The sequence below is a fragment of the Aotus nancymaae genome, unplaced genomic scaffold, assembly GCF_030222135.1.
Source record: "Aotus nancymaae isolate 86718 unplaced genomic scaffold, 86718_ANA_hifiasm-v0.15.2.pri h1tg000077l, whole genome shotgun sequence".
Taxonomy (NCBI): Eukaryota; Metazoa; Chordata; class Mammalia; order Primates; family Aotidae; genus Aotus; species Aotus nancymaae.
In genome coordinates, this window is record NW_026988492.1 from 12,456,544 (window position 1) to 12,473,947 (window position 17,404).

The 17,404-nt window shown below is 36.7% G+C and overlaps 1 protein-coding gene across 2 annotated transcripts in view; it reads right to left on the reverse strand.

Moving 5' to 3' along the window:
- SPAG6 (sperm associated antigen 6) overlaps positions 1 to 17,375 on the reverse strand; it is a 64,961-nt gene extending 47,586 nt beyond the window's left edge. For both annotated transcript variants that reach the window (XM_012450122.2, XM_012450121.2), the window contains exons 1-2: positions 17,235 to 17,375; positions 17,050 to 17,145 (exon numbers count right to left, since the gene is read on the reverse strand). In XM_012450122.2, the coding sequence (XP_012305545.2) occupies positions 17,050 to 17,145; positions 17,235 to 17,259 (121 nt within the window). In that variant the 5' untranslated portion in view covers positions 17,260 to 17,375. The remainder of the gene's footprint in view (positions 1 to 17,049; positions 17,146 to 17,234) is intronic.
- Between the last annotated feature and the right edge of the window lie 29 nt (positions 17,376 to 17,404).

The following is a 17,404-nucleotide window of genomic DNA, read 5'->3' on the forward strand; positions in this document are numbered from 1 at the left end:
CGAAATAATTCATTTAACTTTTATAACAAAACTATGAAGCAGGCCCTACTATTATTACATCTATTTTATAGACAAGAAAATTGAGGCTGAGAAAAGTTAATTGTCACACAACTAATGAATGGTGAAGCAGGGTTATAATTTAGACTTTTTTATTGATAATTGTTAAATAATATATATTGAAAACTGAGAAGATGGGAAGAGAGAAAACAGTAATAATTGCCTTGTAGTCATTTTACTGGATATTCCAACTCTTTCTATTAACTTTGCCTTACTATAAAATCTGCAAAAGAGTCAACTGCTATTTCTGTTTTAATGATGCTGTTTCAGTCTAAGATTATAAGAAAGGTAGTGACAGAATTCAAAACTATAACAAAGTATCTCTTGACTTTCTACACTTTAATTTACACTAGTCTATTCAATTAAATATCATTAACTCTTTTCTTTAAAAACATATCCCAGTTATACATAAAAGCAAATATTGCCAATATTCTTTTATAGTATTATATGCAGAAACATTTGAAATAGAACAAATAGAAAACATTTCCAGTAACACCTAAACACTTGATCTTAGCCAAAGACCAAGAACTCATTACACTAACACTTAGGATTAGACCAAAATAAGAGTACTAGCAAATAACATAAGCAGAGAGCAATGATGCTTATCACAGACACATTTAAAGATGTGACCTGTGGATTTTCCTAGTTTCCAGTTTTACTTAGTCATTAGTTTTGTGCCTAAGTTGGCTAGGTTAGATCATCTATTACAGTTGCAGGTGTGAATCCTATGAAGGCTGGTTAGCTCTGCAGGCACACAGAACCCCTGCCCACACTTGGGTCATAGCTCATGTTCAATAAATCCAGTGTTCACGTGTGTTGCTTATATATTATTATCTATACTGTTTGACAGAGATAATTTCTGAAATATCCCACAGGTAATTCTGTGTTTAAAGCACAGAATACAATATTAGCATGACTACTCAATATTAACACAGGTTATTTCAGGAAAGATGGATTTAAAGCAATTGTCCATCTCTTTGTAGTTTGCTTTATTACTCGATTCATTATTGTTGTTGGCTTTTTACTGGGTAAAACATAAATACAATATACCATTTTAACCACTTTTAAGTTTATAGTTCAGTAGAGTTAAGTAAATCCACAATGTTGTGTGACCATCACCACTAAGAACGGGCAAACTGTTTTCCACAGCAGCTGAGTCATTTTATATTACCATCAGTAAAGTATGAGGGTTCCAATTCTCCCACATTCTCACCAACACTTGTAATTTTCCATTTAAAAAAAGTAACAGCCATCCTAATGTGGATTGAGGTGGTATCTCACAGTGATTTTGATTTGCATTTCCATAGCACTAATAATGAGCATTTTATGTGCACATTGGCCATTTGTACATCTTCTTTGGAGAAATGTCAGGTCAAGCCCTGTGCCCATTTTTGAATTGGACTGACATTGTGTTGCCATTGTTGTTGAGCATTACATGTTTTTATTTTTTGATTTTTTATTTTGAGACAGAGTTTTGCTCTGTTGCCTAGGCTGAAGTGCAGTGATGCAATCATGGCTCACTATAGCCTCAACCTCTAAGGTTCACGCAATCCTCCCATGCAGCCTCACAAATAACTGGGTGCATCGCACCTGGCTAATTTTTTATTTTTTGTAGAGATGTAGGTCTCACTATGTTGCCCAGATTAGTCTCAAACTCCTGGGCTCAAGAGATCCTCCCATCTTGGCCTCCCACAGTGCTGAAATTACAGGCATGAGCCACTGTGTCTGGCCTTACTTCATATTTTTTATAATGAATATGCACTATTTTAATTAAAATAAGTCCATACTCTAAAAAATAAAAGCTAAATCTGTTAACATATAAAGTTTCATAATAAGTGTATTAACAAGGCCAAAAAAGTAAGCTTAGAATAGTTTTGTTTTTTTTTGTTTTTTTTTGGAATAGTTTTAAAGTATCACAATTGGCTGGACGCGGTGGCTCACACCTGTAATCCCAGCACTTTGGGAGGCCAAGGCAGGTGGATCATGAGGTCAGAAATTCAAGACCAGCCTGGCCAACATGGTGAAATCCCATCTCTACTAAAAATACAAAAATTAGCAGGCTATGGTGGCAGGCACCTGTAATCCCAGCTACTTGGGAGGCTGAGGCGGGAGTATTGCTTGAACTCGGGGGGCAGAGGTTACAATGAGCTGAGATCATGCCACTGCACTCCAGCCTGGGCGATAGAGTGAGACTCTGTCTCAAAAAAAAAAAAAAATCACAATTAAGTTTCATGTTATTTTTTCTTGATTATTCTGGGTTTTTGTTTTGTTTTTTGAAGGAGTATATGTGGGTGTGTGTATTTGCTCACTTGATAGATTTATGTAAAGGCAGTGATTTATCATATTTTGAAATTCTTCATATTGAATTATATTTTGAATTAAATCTAAAGAACACTGAACACATATTAAGGATTTAAGAATGAATTAATTTACCTGGCATTCTAATATTTAATTATAAGTATTTATTATAGTATTTAATCGCCACAAAGCTCCCAATTTCAAAAAAATTTAGTTTATAATTTAGAAGTAAAATACGTTGCCCACCCAAAAAGGTATTAACTATTCCATATACCCAAGGGAATATTTTTTTTTCTTTTGAGACAGAGTCTTACTCACTCTATCACCCAGGCTGGAGTGCAGTGGCACCATCTTGGCCCACTGCAATCTCTGCCTCCCAGGTTCCAGCGATTCTTCTGCCTCAGCCTTTTCAGTAACTGAGATTACAGGCATGCACCACCACACCCGGCCAATTTTTGTATTTTTAGTAGAGACAGGGTTTCCCCATGTTGGTCAGGCTGGTCTCAAACTCCTGAGCTCAAGTGATCTACCCATCTTGCCTCTCAAAGTGCTAAGACTACAGGCATGAGTCACTGTGCCTGGCTGGAATTCTCTTTTTTATATATTTTCTCTGCGTTTCTAATGCATCAGGCTAATTAAATATTAATATAAGGCCAATAAAATGACTCATACTTCTCTTCCTTCTATTTCTAAATCCAATGTCAAAGTTAGGCTTATTTGTGAAATTCTTCTGCTCTATCGTGATTTTCCTATATTGTTTAGTTTAGACAGTAGCACAATGAGAATTTTGAAAAAATTTTAAATCTACAAATTTATATAAATAAAAGCTATAAGTGTCCATTTGAAATATCTGTTGGAATAATCTTATTCGATGAATGACCTTCAATAAGGTCATTTTTACTGGAGAAGAAAATAAATTCTCAAAAATAGTACCCCAAATTTCTAGTCCTTAAATTGCCTCTTAGTGCTTCATAATTATCAGTCCCCATGTGTTTCTCTACCTCTAAAGGGACATGTTTTTACCTCTTACACATATTAAACATGGAGACTTTGCTTTTCTAACTGCAAGTTTCTCTTAAAATTACAGGGGAGGGGAGGGGAAGGGAGGGGAGGGGAGGGGAGAGAAGGGAGAAATTTTTCTTACCTGCCTGCCCATTAGGTATCCAGAGATCCACGGTGAGTGAATGCATTAAAATTTAGAGTTCACATATTAAAGCAATCCGAATAGTTGCCACAATATCTGATAAACAAGGCCTCTGGTAAGAAGCAAATGATATCACTGGGGTTCAGTTGAAGAACCCAACATACACTATGTAATATTATATCCAGTACTAAAAATAACAATTCACATATTAAACTCAATTATCTATAAAACAATTGCTCTATAAAAACTGATAAAATGGTATGAATATATTTCTGAAATTTAACTTAAAGACAAATCTTTACAATGCTTCCATATACACAATTTATAGCTTTGAGTTCCTTGTCTATTTTTCTTATTCTAGTGCCATACTGAAAACATTACTTTTTAATTTTTATTTTATTTTTTTACATGGTTTTGCCATGTTGCCCACGATGGTCTTGAACTCCTGGGCTCCCAAAGTATTGGGATTACAGGTGTGAGCCACCATATCTACCCTGAAAACACTGCTTTTAATTCCTATATTGCAATCCAGTTATGAAAAAAATAAAAACAGAAACAAGAAGCCATCAAAAATAAAAATTAAAAAAAAATAGCCTCACTGATCTTGTCCACAGTCATTCATTCAAAAAATATATCAGGGTTAACCATGCAGCAAGCAATAGGAATACATATATGACTTAAGGCAGCACCTACTATCAAGAAACTAATAGTCTAGTGAAGGAGCTTATACAATAGCCTCAAAACAATCACAACTCTTTCATTTAATTTGTTATAACACAATGCAGTCCAAATTATTTTATTTTGCATGCCAGTGACATAGAGAAATCATTGGGAAGAAAATGTCAAATTTTTCCAATGACAGAAAAAAAACCTCATCCATTCTTACATTACAAGCATATAATTTATATACATATTACTTCAGTCGCTGTTTTACAAAAACATTTAACATTGCAACTTTGTTCCTTTAAAAACAAGTATCAGCGCCCCCCCAACAAGTTTACCTAAGTAACAAACCTGCACATGTACCCCTGAACTCAAAATGAAAGTTAAATGAAAAAAAAAACTAATAACAGTATTTGCAAACTGGGTCTTCAGTCCACCTAAGTCATAGTAAAGTTATCTGGTTGCCCTGGTTACCTCTAACCTGAACTTTGTTAATTTTTTTTTTATCATGGCAAAATATACATAACAAAGTTTATCATTTAAACCATTTTAAGTGTACAATTAAGGGTGCTGAGTACATTTACGGTGTTATACAACCACTACCACTATCCATGTCCAGAACTTTTTCATTACCCCTAACAGAAACTCTATACCCAGCCGGATGCAGTGGCTTACACCTGTAATCTCAGCACTTTGGGAGGCTGAGGCAGGCAGATCACTTGAGCTCAGGAGTTCAAGACCAGCCTTGTCAACATGGGGAAACCCGTCTCTACTAAAAATACAGAAATTAACCAGGTATGGTGGTGCATGCCTATAATCCCAGCTACTTGGGAGGCTGAGGCAGGAGAATCACTTGAACCTGGGAGGTAGAGGTTAGGGTGAGCGCAGATGGTGCCACTGCATTCCAACCTGGGTAACAGAGTGAGTGAGACCCCATCTCAAAAAAAATCATTCCTAAACTTATAAAATATGTTTAATATTTGTTACTAAACATTTTACAAAGCTTTAAAAATTTAAATTCCAACAATATGCTTCATTTTAATCTAAAGCTACATTCTATGTAACCACTTACTAGGAAACTGCTGGTATAGTTCATTCAAGTTTTAGAAGAAGTGATTTTTGCACAAAATTAACCAATTACACAGTAAAAGATTCACCTTTCACTGTCAATGTTACCATCTGACTCAGGCATTCTTTCTGGGGTCCAATGAGAAAGAATATAATAGAAACTTCATGCTTTACAAACAGAAGGAAGGTTATGTGACTGCCCATGTTGAGAGGCAACAGAGTGAGGTGGTTAAAAGCATGAATCTAGAGGAAAACGAATTGTGTTCAAATCTGGACTCTGTTACTTCCTAGCTGAGGGACCTTGGCAAGACTACTTAACATCTCTGTGCCTCAGTTCCCTCAAATTCTAGTACTACTTATAAAGTTATTGTGAGAATTAGATAAAATTTCTACAGTGCTAGGAAGATTAGAACAAAATTAACACCATCAAGTGCTTGATAGATAAAAGTGCTAAAGAAATCAGTTCCCTAAATGTATTATAGTTTCATCAACATAATTTTATTATTATTAGTGAATGACTCATTAATTAATAGCATCCATTGTAATGAACTATTAAAGATTCAATGGCCCCATAGATTGAGGCTTTTTTTTTTTTTTTTACTATTTTTGAATTACTCTCGAATGAATAATTCATTCAAGATATATCTATCAAGAATATACACAGTATTAAAAACACAATTGTCCTTGACCTCAAGGAACTTCTAAAGGGGTTGTGATAGATAATCCTAACATATTATGACGTATGCCACAACAGGAGAAGTAGAGCGAGCTCTGCAAACATACACCAGAGCATCTAACCCAGGCTTGGAGGGACATGGGGAAGCAACACAGGGGAAAGTGACCTTGAAGTTAAGAGCTGAAGGCTCTCAGGCAGACTTTGCCTGCCTGCTGAAAAACTTGGAGGGGGTGGAGAGAGTAAGGATCAAAAAGTATCGCAATCAGAAGGAACTGTACAAACAAAGAGCAAAAAGAGTTTGATATGTTAATAAAACTGAGAATGCACTGTGACTATAATGCAAGAGAGGAGACAGGAAGCTAGAGAAAGAAGGCTAAGAGATAGAGACAAAAGTCCTGAAGTATCCAACAAACTGTTTTAAGTATTTTGAACTTTATCTGAACAGTAATGTCAGTGCAGTGACAGGATCAAAATCAGTTTGTAAAGAAGGATCACTCTGATTACAGTGGAGAAAAAGGATGACAAGGGACAAGATGAGACACATCAAAGACCACTCAGGAAACTATCACAGTTACCAAGCCAAATATGAAGATAGCCTGGAGAATGATAATGGCAAAAGGAAGGGTGAAAGTGAAAGGTCTAAGGAGATATTTAGAAGACAAACTGATTATTGGGAAGGAATCAGTGATATTTCCAAGTTCCTGGTTTGGTCAAAGGATATATAGTGGTTGCCCACTGTTGAAGAAGCCTCAATAAATTAATACTGGCTTGCTGGCTTGAAACATAAAATGGGAGGAGTGAGGTAGCAAGAGATAAAGCTAGGAAGTTTACTTAGGGCCACATCAAATTTGGCTGTAGGCCAAACTAAGATTTTCTGATTTTATTGTAAGGGGAATGGAAAGCCACTGAGGAGTTTTACTGTTTGTCCCACTTACTCCCAGGGAAATAAATAAAAATGAAAATTTTGAATAATTCCAGGTCCACCATGTATAGCTGTGCAGTCTGCGCACTGCACAAATCCAAGGAATGCCATTCACATAGATTATTATATAAATGGCACCCCTGAAGTTGTACAGAGCACAGCACAGCAGCCATCCTTGATACAGCATGTTATATGGTTTTCTAGTTTACATGAATAAATGTCTTACATCCTGAGTAAAATAATAAACCTCTCAGCAAGGCGCAGTGGCTCATGCCTATAATCCGAGCACTTTGGGAGGCTGAGGCGGGCTGATCACGAGGTCAGGGGTTTGAGACCAGCCTGACCAACATGGTGAAACCCGGTCTCTACTTAAAAATACAAAAATTAGCTGGGAGTGGTGGTGCACACCTGTAATCCCAGCTACTTGGGAAGCTGAGGCAGGAGAATTGCTTGAACCTGGGAGGCAGAGTTTGCGGTGAGCTGAGAGTGCACCATTGCACTTCAGCATGGGTGACAGAGCAAGACTCCATCTCAAAATAAATAAAAAAATAAATAAAAATAATAAACCTCTCTAAGCCAGAGCTTATGTTTTAAACTTCTTTTCTATCCTTCAGGTGACTTAGAATAGGTAATTTGTAATTTGTTCTCAATGTACAGCTAGCCCAACACTTGTGGTAATGGACCTAGATACTACCATCCACTTCGATTTTACTACTACAACCATTACATATTCTCCTGTTACGGTGTAAGTCTAATTATACTTACAACCTTATTCTAATAGATTTTTAAATATTTATTTCTATAATAAATTATGGTATTTATGTCACAATTTTTACTGAACCAAGTTTCACTACACTGATGAATTACATAACATGTTCTCATTTCCTTTACTGGATATTTTTTACTTAAAATTATTTTTGTTCCTCCCCTGTCTTTTTCAGAATAAGAATTTTCAGGCCTTGATTTGGTTTCTTCCAGCCTCTACTGATTATATACCTCTGACCATTGTTCCTGCATTTGATTAAGAAATCACGAATTTTGGTATCACATTATCTATTTGCCTTGTTTTTCTGAAATATTTCTTCAGACATAAAGTCAATTGTGATTTAGGGTGTTATCACTTATAACACAAAAAAGGTCTTGTAATTTATTTAAAGGGTCAGAATGAATCACAGAAGAATGGCCTTTTACATAGAATTCAATTGTAATAGTAAATAATTCAAGAAACTATTATGAGCAAGAATAATCTATTTTCTCCTTTGAAATTTATTCTCATTAGCTATAGTATCTTCTGAGTTTTGTTTGGTGATTCAGTGTTGATTCAGTTGTTTGTGAGTGAAGGAATACCATACCTGATATATCACTTTTGAGTGGGAAGGGCTGAGAGGAAGATGGGACGGGGACCAGTACATCATAAATTCATTCACTTATTTAGCAAACACTTACATAGTATTTCCCATGTGCCAGGTACCTCTCTAAGAATTTACAAATAGTAACCCATGTAACCCTCAACCCATCTACCTCATCCAATGAGTCGATGCTCTTCTGTTTCTCCTCCCTGCTGTCTATCACAGCCCATTTGCCAAGAAATACTGGCCTATGTGCCAGGTTTGAAATGTATACCAAAGGGTATAATCTGTTGAATTCACATTATTTCTAGCATTAGCATTATCATAACTATCTTCCATTATTACCGTATGAAACCAAAATTTCATTCATTTTTCCAGTGCAACAGTCTGGCTCTTTTTTTTTCTTTTTCTTTTTCTTTTTTGCTTAGATGCAGTTTCGCTCTGCTGCCCAGGCTAGAATGCAGTGGCGTGATCCTGGCTCACTGCAGCCTCTACCTCCTGGGTTCACACGATTCTCCTGCCTCAGCCTTCCGTGTAGCTGGGATTATAGGCACCTGCCACCACTCTCAGCTAATTTTTGTATTTTTAGTAGAGATGGGGCTACATTATGTTGGTCAGGCTAGTCCCAAACTCTTGACCTGAGGTGATCTACCCACCTCAGCCTCCCAAAGCTGGGATAACAGGCGTGAGCCACCGTGCCTGGCCACCTGTCTTTTGATTAGGTCCCAGCCACCATCGTCTGTCTGTGAGATTCTCAACTGAGTGAGAATATAGAGCATGAAAGCTATGCAAAGTTGGATCTGCATTATACTCTAGACAAAATGATTGGAACTTAACATGTTTACAATTACATGAAGAAATATAAAATGTGCTTTTAATATAGTTTTCAAATGAACATGTTAGTTCCACATATCCAAGTCTTTCTTTCTAGCTAAGATCTCTCTCCTGAGCCCTAGCACTCTACATCACCATAGTCACTGATGCATGGATATCCCAGACACGCTTCAACTGCTGAAGAGTGAAATCACCATTTCCCTCTGCTCTTTGCATCCTTTTTCTCTATGGAGGAATGGTGCTAATGTGTCCAAGCAACCAGAAGTCCAGGAGTCATCTTGAACTCATCTCTTACCTCACCTGCCCCGACTCCTACTCCTAAGCCACTGAGTCCTGCAGACGTTACCTCTTTAACATTTCTTGCTCCAACATGACTGCTATAGCAAAAATGAGCACCCAGTCTCCTGATCCTGATTTAACCCCCCGCATCTACTCTCCAAATACTGCTACAATTACCTTTCTAAAATACAAAGTGGATTCCATGATTCTTCCAATTAAAACACTTCAATGGCTTTCCATCAATTTCAGGGGAAATCTAAACTTCATATGAGGTCCTTCATAATTAGACTTGTTTTCTTCTCCAACCATGACTGACTCTCTTCTCCTTGCCCTATTACCCTGAGTTCCAGTTGTACCTAAACATTGGCCTTTTCCATCTGTACCACCTTTTCTCTTGTCTTTGTGCCTTTATACATAATGTTTCCTCTACCTGAATGCCATTTCATCTGGCTAACTCCTAGGAAATTCAGAACAGTATCTGTGTGATTATATACCTCCTCCTAGATATATCTCCCTTGAACAATATCCCTCATTCCCAAATCTTGAGTAAGGTGCCCTTCGAATAAACAATAATTTATTTATATATCTCTCCATTAGCAAATAAGCCATTTAAGCCCAGGGAACATGCCTCCTATTTTTGTATGGTCAGCATGTAAACATCCATCTGGCACTTAGACACTCAATAAATGTTAACTGAGTAATGAATAAACCAGTTGTGAAAATAAACGTGCAATTTTCTCTCTTTTCAGGTAAATTTTAGTTAAAATAAAAGCAAAATGGGTTATATTGTGTTCATAGTTGTTTACTTTTTAGGTACAAGAAGTCAGGTATGTGCATAGCACTATTAACATAAATTCACAAAGCTTTAAGGAACTCAAGTAAGTCATTCAAACTGTTTTTTCACCTAAAATCACTCCATACCCATGTAGACAAAACTCTTATTTTAATTTGAAAGTCTTTTTAGAGAGCTGTCAATTTTGAATTAGTACTGTCTTCTTTTACTAATATGTTTTCTCTTTTATAGTAAATATGTAATCATATCCATCTGTTTGCAGAACTGAAATTAGGAATAGGGCAGCATACAGAATAAAGAGGACAGTACTAACAGGATTATCTGTGCCAAGAGTTTTCATGGGTAACATGTGAAGAGAAAATGTATGGAAGGCAATCAGTTTGAAAATCTATCTTTAGATAGAATTAATGTTTTATTTTATTCACACTTCACTACCCTAAAATATTTTACTCCAAAATATTAATACAAGTATACAAAGATACGTATACAGTCCCACCTCTGCTATGGAGTGGGGAGGAGAAGTGATATTTTATCAGAAATGTAGGTTATAGATAGCTGCTGCAACTGAGTTCTGAACAGAGCACTGAGCCAGGAGGCAGCAGAAGTAAAAAGGAAAACACTTTGTGAAATAAAAATAAACAGGAACTTTTTTTCCTGAAATTTCATATCTAGCACCTAGCTTATGATGTAATAGTAAATATTTGTTGAATATACAAGTATATCTTCATATTAAGAATTTAACAAGATAGAAAATGCCTTCACTGATAGATTAATTACAGCTGCTGGAAAATCTAAGCATCTATTTTTAAAAAATAAGCCTTCAATTTTTTTTAAAAGGGGAGTATGTTATTAAACTAAGACTACAAAGATATTTATATGGGAAACTAATATAATCTATGAACATACTTTAATAGTGTTTCTAACTTGACATAGGAATACAATACAGAATATTTACAAAAGTGAATAGAGATAATTTTATTTAGGAGTACACAAATATCACTTGTTTTCAGCAAGACTTTTAAGAGAAACTGAATAAACAATAAATTTTAAATTGAGCCATCCTAATGATAGAAAGCATGGAGTATATGGGAAAATCAAGATTTCACTCTGAAAATTAGGGAGGTCTGACTTGTATTCACACAGGCCATTCCGCCCACTACAAGACAAGGCCAAATCTTTCCTCAAGATGTAGCCCTGAATTTCTCCTATGGCCAGTACAACCACTCAATAGAAATTCCTAAGTTCTGCCCCCGTGAACAAAAAGTACTTCACACAAAGCATAATTAAAAAGGAAGAAATGCTAAGTATACACTCACATCAATCAACCAACAAACATCAAGTGCCTCCTGCTTCACCGTATTCTACCCAGGCAGCTGACAGCCCAGGCCTCTGAAAGTCTCCTCTAGACTGCACTTAATGCAGACAGGGTCTCAGTCCAAAAACTCTCTGCAGGACTACCTTGGTTCTCAACTTTCAGTGGATTAAAACTTTCCTCTGGATGCCTTTAAAGAGCTCCTGGTTTGATAAGACTCCAATTAGAAGCCCAAGGAAGCCTAGAGGCCCTATAGAGTTCTGAGGCCAGCTTAAACACCAAGTACTATTCTCACTCTCTCAAACCTGCAGGAATTTATCAATTAAAGTTAGCCCTCTGCGTCTGGCCTCCACTCAAACTCCCGTGATAGTCCTCAAGGAGACTTCCAAAGCAACCAAATTTCCCAATTATTGGATAGCCACTGGTACTAAAGACCTAAAGACAGCACTTAGTTTAACAGTTAAAACCAAGGTTTGTTAGGAATCCCTAGAACCACATAAAATAGTTTACTAATACCTATAAGTTAAAGTAGAAAGAGCACAAAATGAGGCAGTATTAAGAAATGGGTTCTAGTTCCAGTTCAGGCACTAACTCTGGGAAGAGAACAATTATCCAACCTGTGGATGTGAAAACAACTACTACTTCAAAAAACTTCTTCCTCATTCAATCACCCCTTCCTTCATCCTATTTAATCATTTTGATTATGCTATGCATGGAATTTATGCATGGTTAGTGGGGAAAACAGAAATACTAGAAGAAAGGTAGCATAAATCAAGAGATTTAATTTACTGTGAGGGCTCCGGCAAGATTTCCTCAAAGAATCAACATCAAAACATAGCCATAAAGGCTGAGTAGAAATTAGTTAGACAAATAAATATAGGGAAAGATTCCAAGCAGAAGTGCAAAGGTCCTGAAACCTCATTCAGATGTTAAGTAGAATTATAGCATATCTAAATAACTTTGTAAAAACTTTTGAAAATATCAAAACTTTAATCTGTAACATTAAAGTTTAACCTATAAAACTTGCTATTTGTAAGCCTCACCTTTCTTATAGGGTCATCCATAGCTTGGAGTTTTTTTACTTGCCCAATTTTTTCTAAGAAAACCATGAGAGCCTAACCTTGATCCTATTATTTTCTACTATGTACCAATGCTTAGCTAACCAAACAGATCAATGTCCATGTAGGAACAGTGGTTTGGAACACAGAATAAAATTCTAACTAAGCTTTTGTTTTTAGAACATATTGTTTGGTGCATACAAATTCAGAATGTGTATAGCTCTCCGGTATATTTTCCACTTAAGCATATGTAACAAACCTGTCTATCCCTATCTTTTAAAAAGAAGTCAGTGCTTTAATTATTATTCACATTCACAACTGCTAAGACTCCTTTTATACCAAAAAAAAAAAAATGTCAAATTTAAATAGAAGAATTGGTTACATTTTTTGTAGTTGCTTTGTTAATTTTCTTTTCATTTTCAATATCTTTGAAACAGCAGGTTTGTAAGAGGATCATGGCACATGTACATATCAAGGTATGTTTTAAATACATTATAAATGCTTACTAAGGGCTTTTCCTTCTCATAGCATATTAAGAGGTACTAGACAGTTAATCTAGAGCTTTCACCCTGTTCCAGACACATGTAATCTACAATTACTTTATGACAAAAATATATTTATTTTCTTGAATTCTGAACCCATTAAATTACCTCAATCTGAAAATGAGCTTCATAAAGATGCACATTTAAAGTGTTATACAAACATTTACTACTACTTTTCTGAAAATGTGCATAACTACTGATTTGCTATGTCTTGCTGTTTTACTACAGGTTGTAATATTTAAAATTTTGAGGAATATTTTAAACTTTACCCCACTTACATAATTAGCTGGTTCAGGAAACGTTTATTTTATATAGCTAAGTTTAAACGTAATTTTCTTGGAGCTTTTATTAGTGTATTTCAAAAGACCTCCTAAACAGAACTAAAAGTGGCCTGGTATTCCAATAAGCCACAAAACATGTTTCTTATATTTTATAACTAACAAACCACTCCAACTGCTGAAATTTTACAATTGGTAGAAGTAACAATGTATTATCTCTACTGTTATAGTCATGTGTTACTAATTATTCAGAGAGGGAAAGTATCAAAATTTGTTTTTAAATAGCTGCAAGAGGTAATGGTTCAAACGTATAGAATTTAAGAGTACATAAATTTTATTACAGACATTAAACTTTTTAATTGTTCATATGTGTTCTTTTTAGAAGGAATAAAACCTCATCAGTGAGGGGAAAAAAACAACTCAAGATTATAGAGGTTTTGTACACAGTTCTTCCTAGTAACAATTTTGATTAGAAATCACACTTACTGGCTGGGCACGGTGGCTCATGCCTGTAATCCCAGCACTTTGGGAGGCCGAGGTCGGTGGATTATTTGAGGTAAGGAGTTCAAGACCAGCCTGGTCAACATGGTGAAACCCTCTCTCTAATATATATTAGCCTGCCTGTAATCCCAGCTACTGGAGAGGCTGAGGCAGGAGAATCACTTGAGCTTGGGAGGTGGAGGTTGCAGTTAGCGGAGATTGCACCACTGCACTCCAGTCTGGGCGACAGAGTGAGACCCTGTCTCAAAAAAAAAAAGAAACCAACAAAAAAAGAAATAAATCAAACTTACTATTTTCCAAATACTCTGAAGAAAAGATCTTGCAACATATTTTGTCTGCTTTGGTAATTACTTTGGACATATTTATTAAGACAAATTCTCTTATTAGCATATCAAAAACAAAAAAGATCAGAGACTTAAAATGAAATAAAAACTCCACTGACAATGTTCACCTTTAATTTTTCTTTCATATAAAATGAATTCAAAAATTCTTAAGGTAATTATTGGTTTGATCATGATGACTACATGGAAAATATTTTTTACATTATCTAGGATCCAAGATAAATGTTTACTTAAACAGCATATTGGATGGAAAAATGAGAAAACAAACAAAATCTTCCTAGATACGTAGAGAGTATGTCAAAAGTCAGGAGTAAAATGTGTTGGTATCTTAAGCTACCAAAATGAAGGCGTCTGACTGAAAAAAAGTTTGATCATAATATGTAATTGATATACACATACTGAGGCTCATTCTAAAGCACTTTTAAATCCATGGTAATTATTTTTAAAGAATAAATCATTTGAATGGTTAAGTAAATTGACTACTAAGAAAGAAAAGTGGCTGGGTGTGGTGGCTCATGCCTGTAATCCCAGCACTTTGGGAGGCTGAGGCGGGTGGATCATGAGGTCAAAAGATCAAGATCATCCTTGCCAACATAGTGAAACCCTGTGTCTATTAAAAATACAAAAATCAGCTGGGCGTGGTGGTGCGCGCCTGTAGTCTCAGCTACTTGGGAGGCTGAGGCAAGAGAATCCCTTGAATCCAGGAGGTGGAGGTTGCAGTGAGCAGAGATCACGCCACTGCACTCCAACCTGGTGACAGAGCAAGACTCCATCTCAAAAAAAAAAACAAAAAACAAAAAAAAACCAGAAAAGTTTTCATAACAAAGCTTACAGGTTATTTTTTAATGAAAAGAATAAATATATTGAAATATTCATGATGTCTCTATTTAAAATTGCTAAAGGAATGCCTGAATTGAATCTAGATAACATGAAATATGTTAAAATGAAGTTTCTCAGGAAAATAAACATTTTAGCATGCTATCCAGATATTAGTCAAGTACAGATAATTTCAAAACATAAATTCATACTCCTTTCGTATTCCAGTCTTTCCTAAGCCAAACAACAAATGTAGAATCTTATATCTAAGCCACTTATACTGTCGATTTGGATTAAGTTCCATTGTGTACTCTACATTGCACTCTCATGGGAGGAGCTAACCTGCCACTACTCACTAAAACATGAATCTCCACATCTTAAAGGTTATATACACTTTAACATTTCAGTATTAAAATTTAAAAATAATATCAATTATTTTCCCATTTTAAAAATGTTTTAGTTTGGCTGTATTCATATTGTCCAGAAAGTAAATCTTTGTTAAGTAGTAAGTGTCCATTTACAAAGGCCACTGAGAGGGACTGAAAGAAAAAACCCTAAAAGTTTACACTTTGAAATGTACTTTTAAATGCACTTTTAAAATGTAACATGTTCTAATATCTTAGTCTGGGTATATTTAATACTGTGTGCCCAGTATTTTTCTGGGTACTTTGAGGAGTACGAGTGCACACAAACACACACACACAGAGAATACAGAAAATTAATCCATATAAAACAACTATAGAAAAACAACGATAGAACAAATTAATCCATATAAAACAACTATAGAACTATATTATCAATTCTGAAATGACAAACTTTTAGAAATGGAGAACAGATTAGTGGTTGCCCAGAGTTAGGGATAGAAGGTGTGTGTGGCTATAAAAGGGCAACGGAGAGGATCCTTGAGATGATCAAAGTGTTCTGTATCTTGACTGTGCTGGTGGTGGATACACACAGAATAAAATTCTATAGGACAAAACACACACACACAATTAAAATGAGGAAACCTAAATAAGATCAAGGAATTTTTATCAATGTCAACATCCTCCTTGTGATATTGCACTATAGTTTTGAAAGATGTTACCATAGGGGAAACTCAGTAAAGGGTACACAGGATCTCCCGGTTTTATTCCTTACAGATGCATGTGAATCTACAATTATCTAAAACTAAAATGCTTTTAGAAGATTATAAAATACACTTTATTGTAAATACATTACCCCCTAATAAAAACACACAAGGAACAAATGCCTAAAATCCTAGTGACAAAAGGAAATATCACATAGGTGCAGTAGTAATTCCCCTCAAAGAAACCCAGAGAAATGATTACACCTATGTATTCTTGCTGTCAATGTTCTTAAATTTTTTAAAGTATGTGTTAAATTAGTTTTAAAGATCACATCCTATAAACTGACGATTTCTCATGACACAGTAGTGACACAATGCTACCTTACAGTTTAGATGGTGGCAGAATCACCCAAAAAAAATTTTTTTTAAAAAAGGACCATTTTCTCTTACCAGTTTCTGTTAAGAGATAAGAAGATCTCTCTCCCTCTCTCCCTTCTCACATCCGCAAGAGTTCGTACTAAGGAGTAGAATGAATGCGCCACAAGGATTTCGAAAAATCTGGTCTTTACCTACTTTGAATTTCTTGGAAAAGATTCAAGCATATCATTCCTTTATCACTAAAGCAAGACGAGAAATCACGTGTAAACCACTGGAATTCCTTTGCTGTGAGGAAGTCGAAGCTGATCAAAGGCAGGGTGACACGCAAAATGGCACTTGGATAAAATGGGTCTCATTAGAGTAGAGTCCCATTCACGTAAAATGACTTCCAGGCAATTCCCAGGGCCTTGACTTTCAACCCGACACTTGCCTGTGTGCAATGAAGATGGAAATAGTAACACCGTGCTCCTCCCACACCCATCTGGAAGCTTCAGCCTCTCGGCCTGACCACCAAAGACCCGCTGAAAAGAATCGATACTTTTGGGAACTCCCGTCCCCACCCCGCGGCTCCCCAGGAGCTCCAATGGCAGGGGAGCGGGGCGGAGGCGCCAGGGACTCCGGCGCGGGGCGAGGCCGGTGACAAGGGACGAAGCGGATTCAAGCTGCGGACTCACCCGCGTTCTGCAGCGTCTCGATGTTTTGGGGTCTGGTCGCCAGCTCCGCCACCATCTGCACGAACTGGGTCCGGGCCTTCTGATATTGCTCGAACACTGCAGGGGAGAGAGTCGGTGGAGCGGCCCGCGGCGCCTACTTCACCTCGTAGCCAGCCCGTCGGGGCGCCCGCCAGCCCCGGCCCTACCTTGCAGAACCTGCCTCTGACTCATGGCGCCCCCGCCGCCGTCCGCCCTCCTCAAGCTCTGCGAGGAAGCGACTCGGCCTGCAAGTCCGCCGAGGGGACGACCGCGACGACCACTCGACCTCCGACGGGAGCCGCTCCTCTGTGTACCCGCGTCTCCCGGGCAACCGACC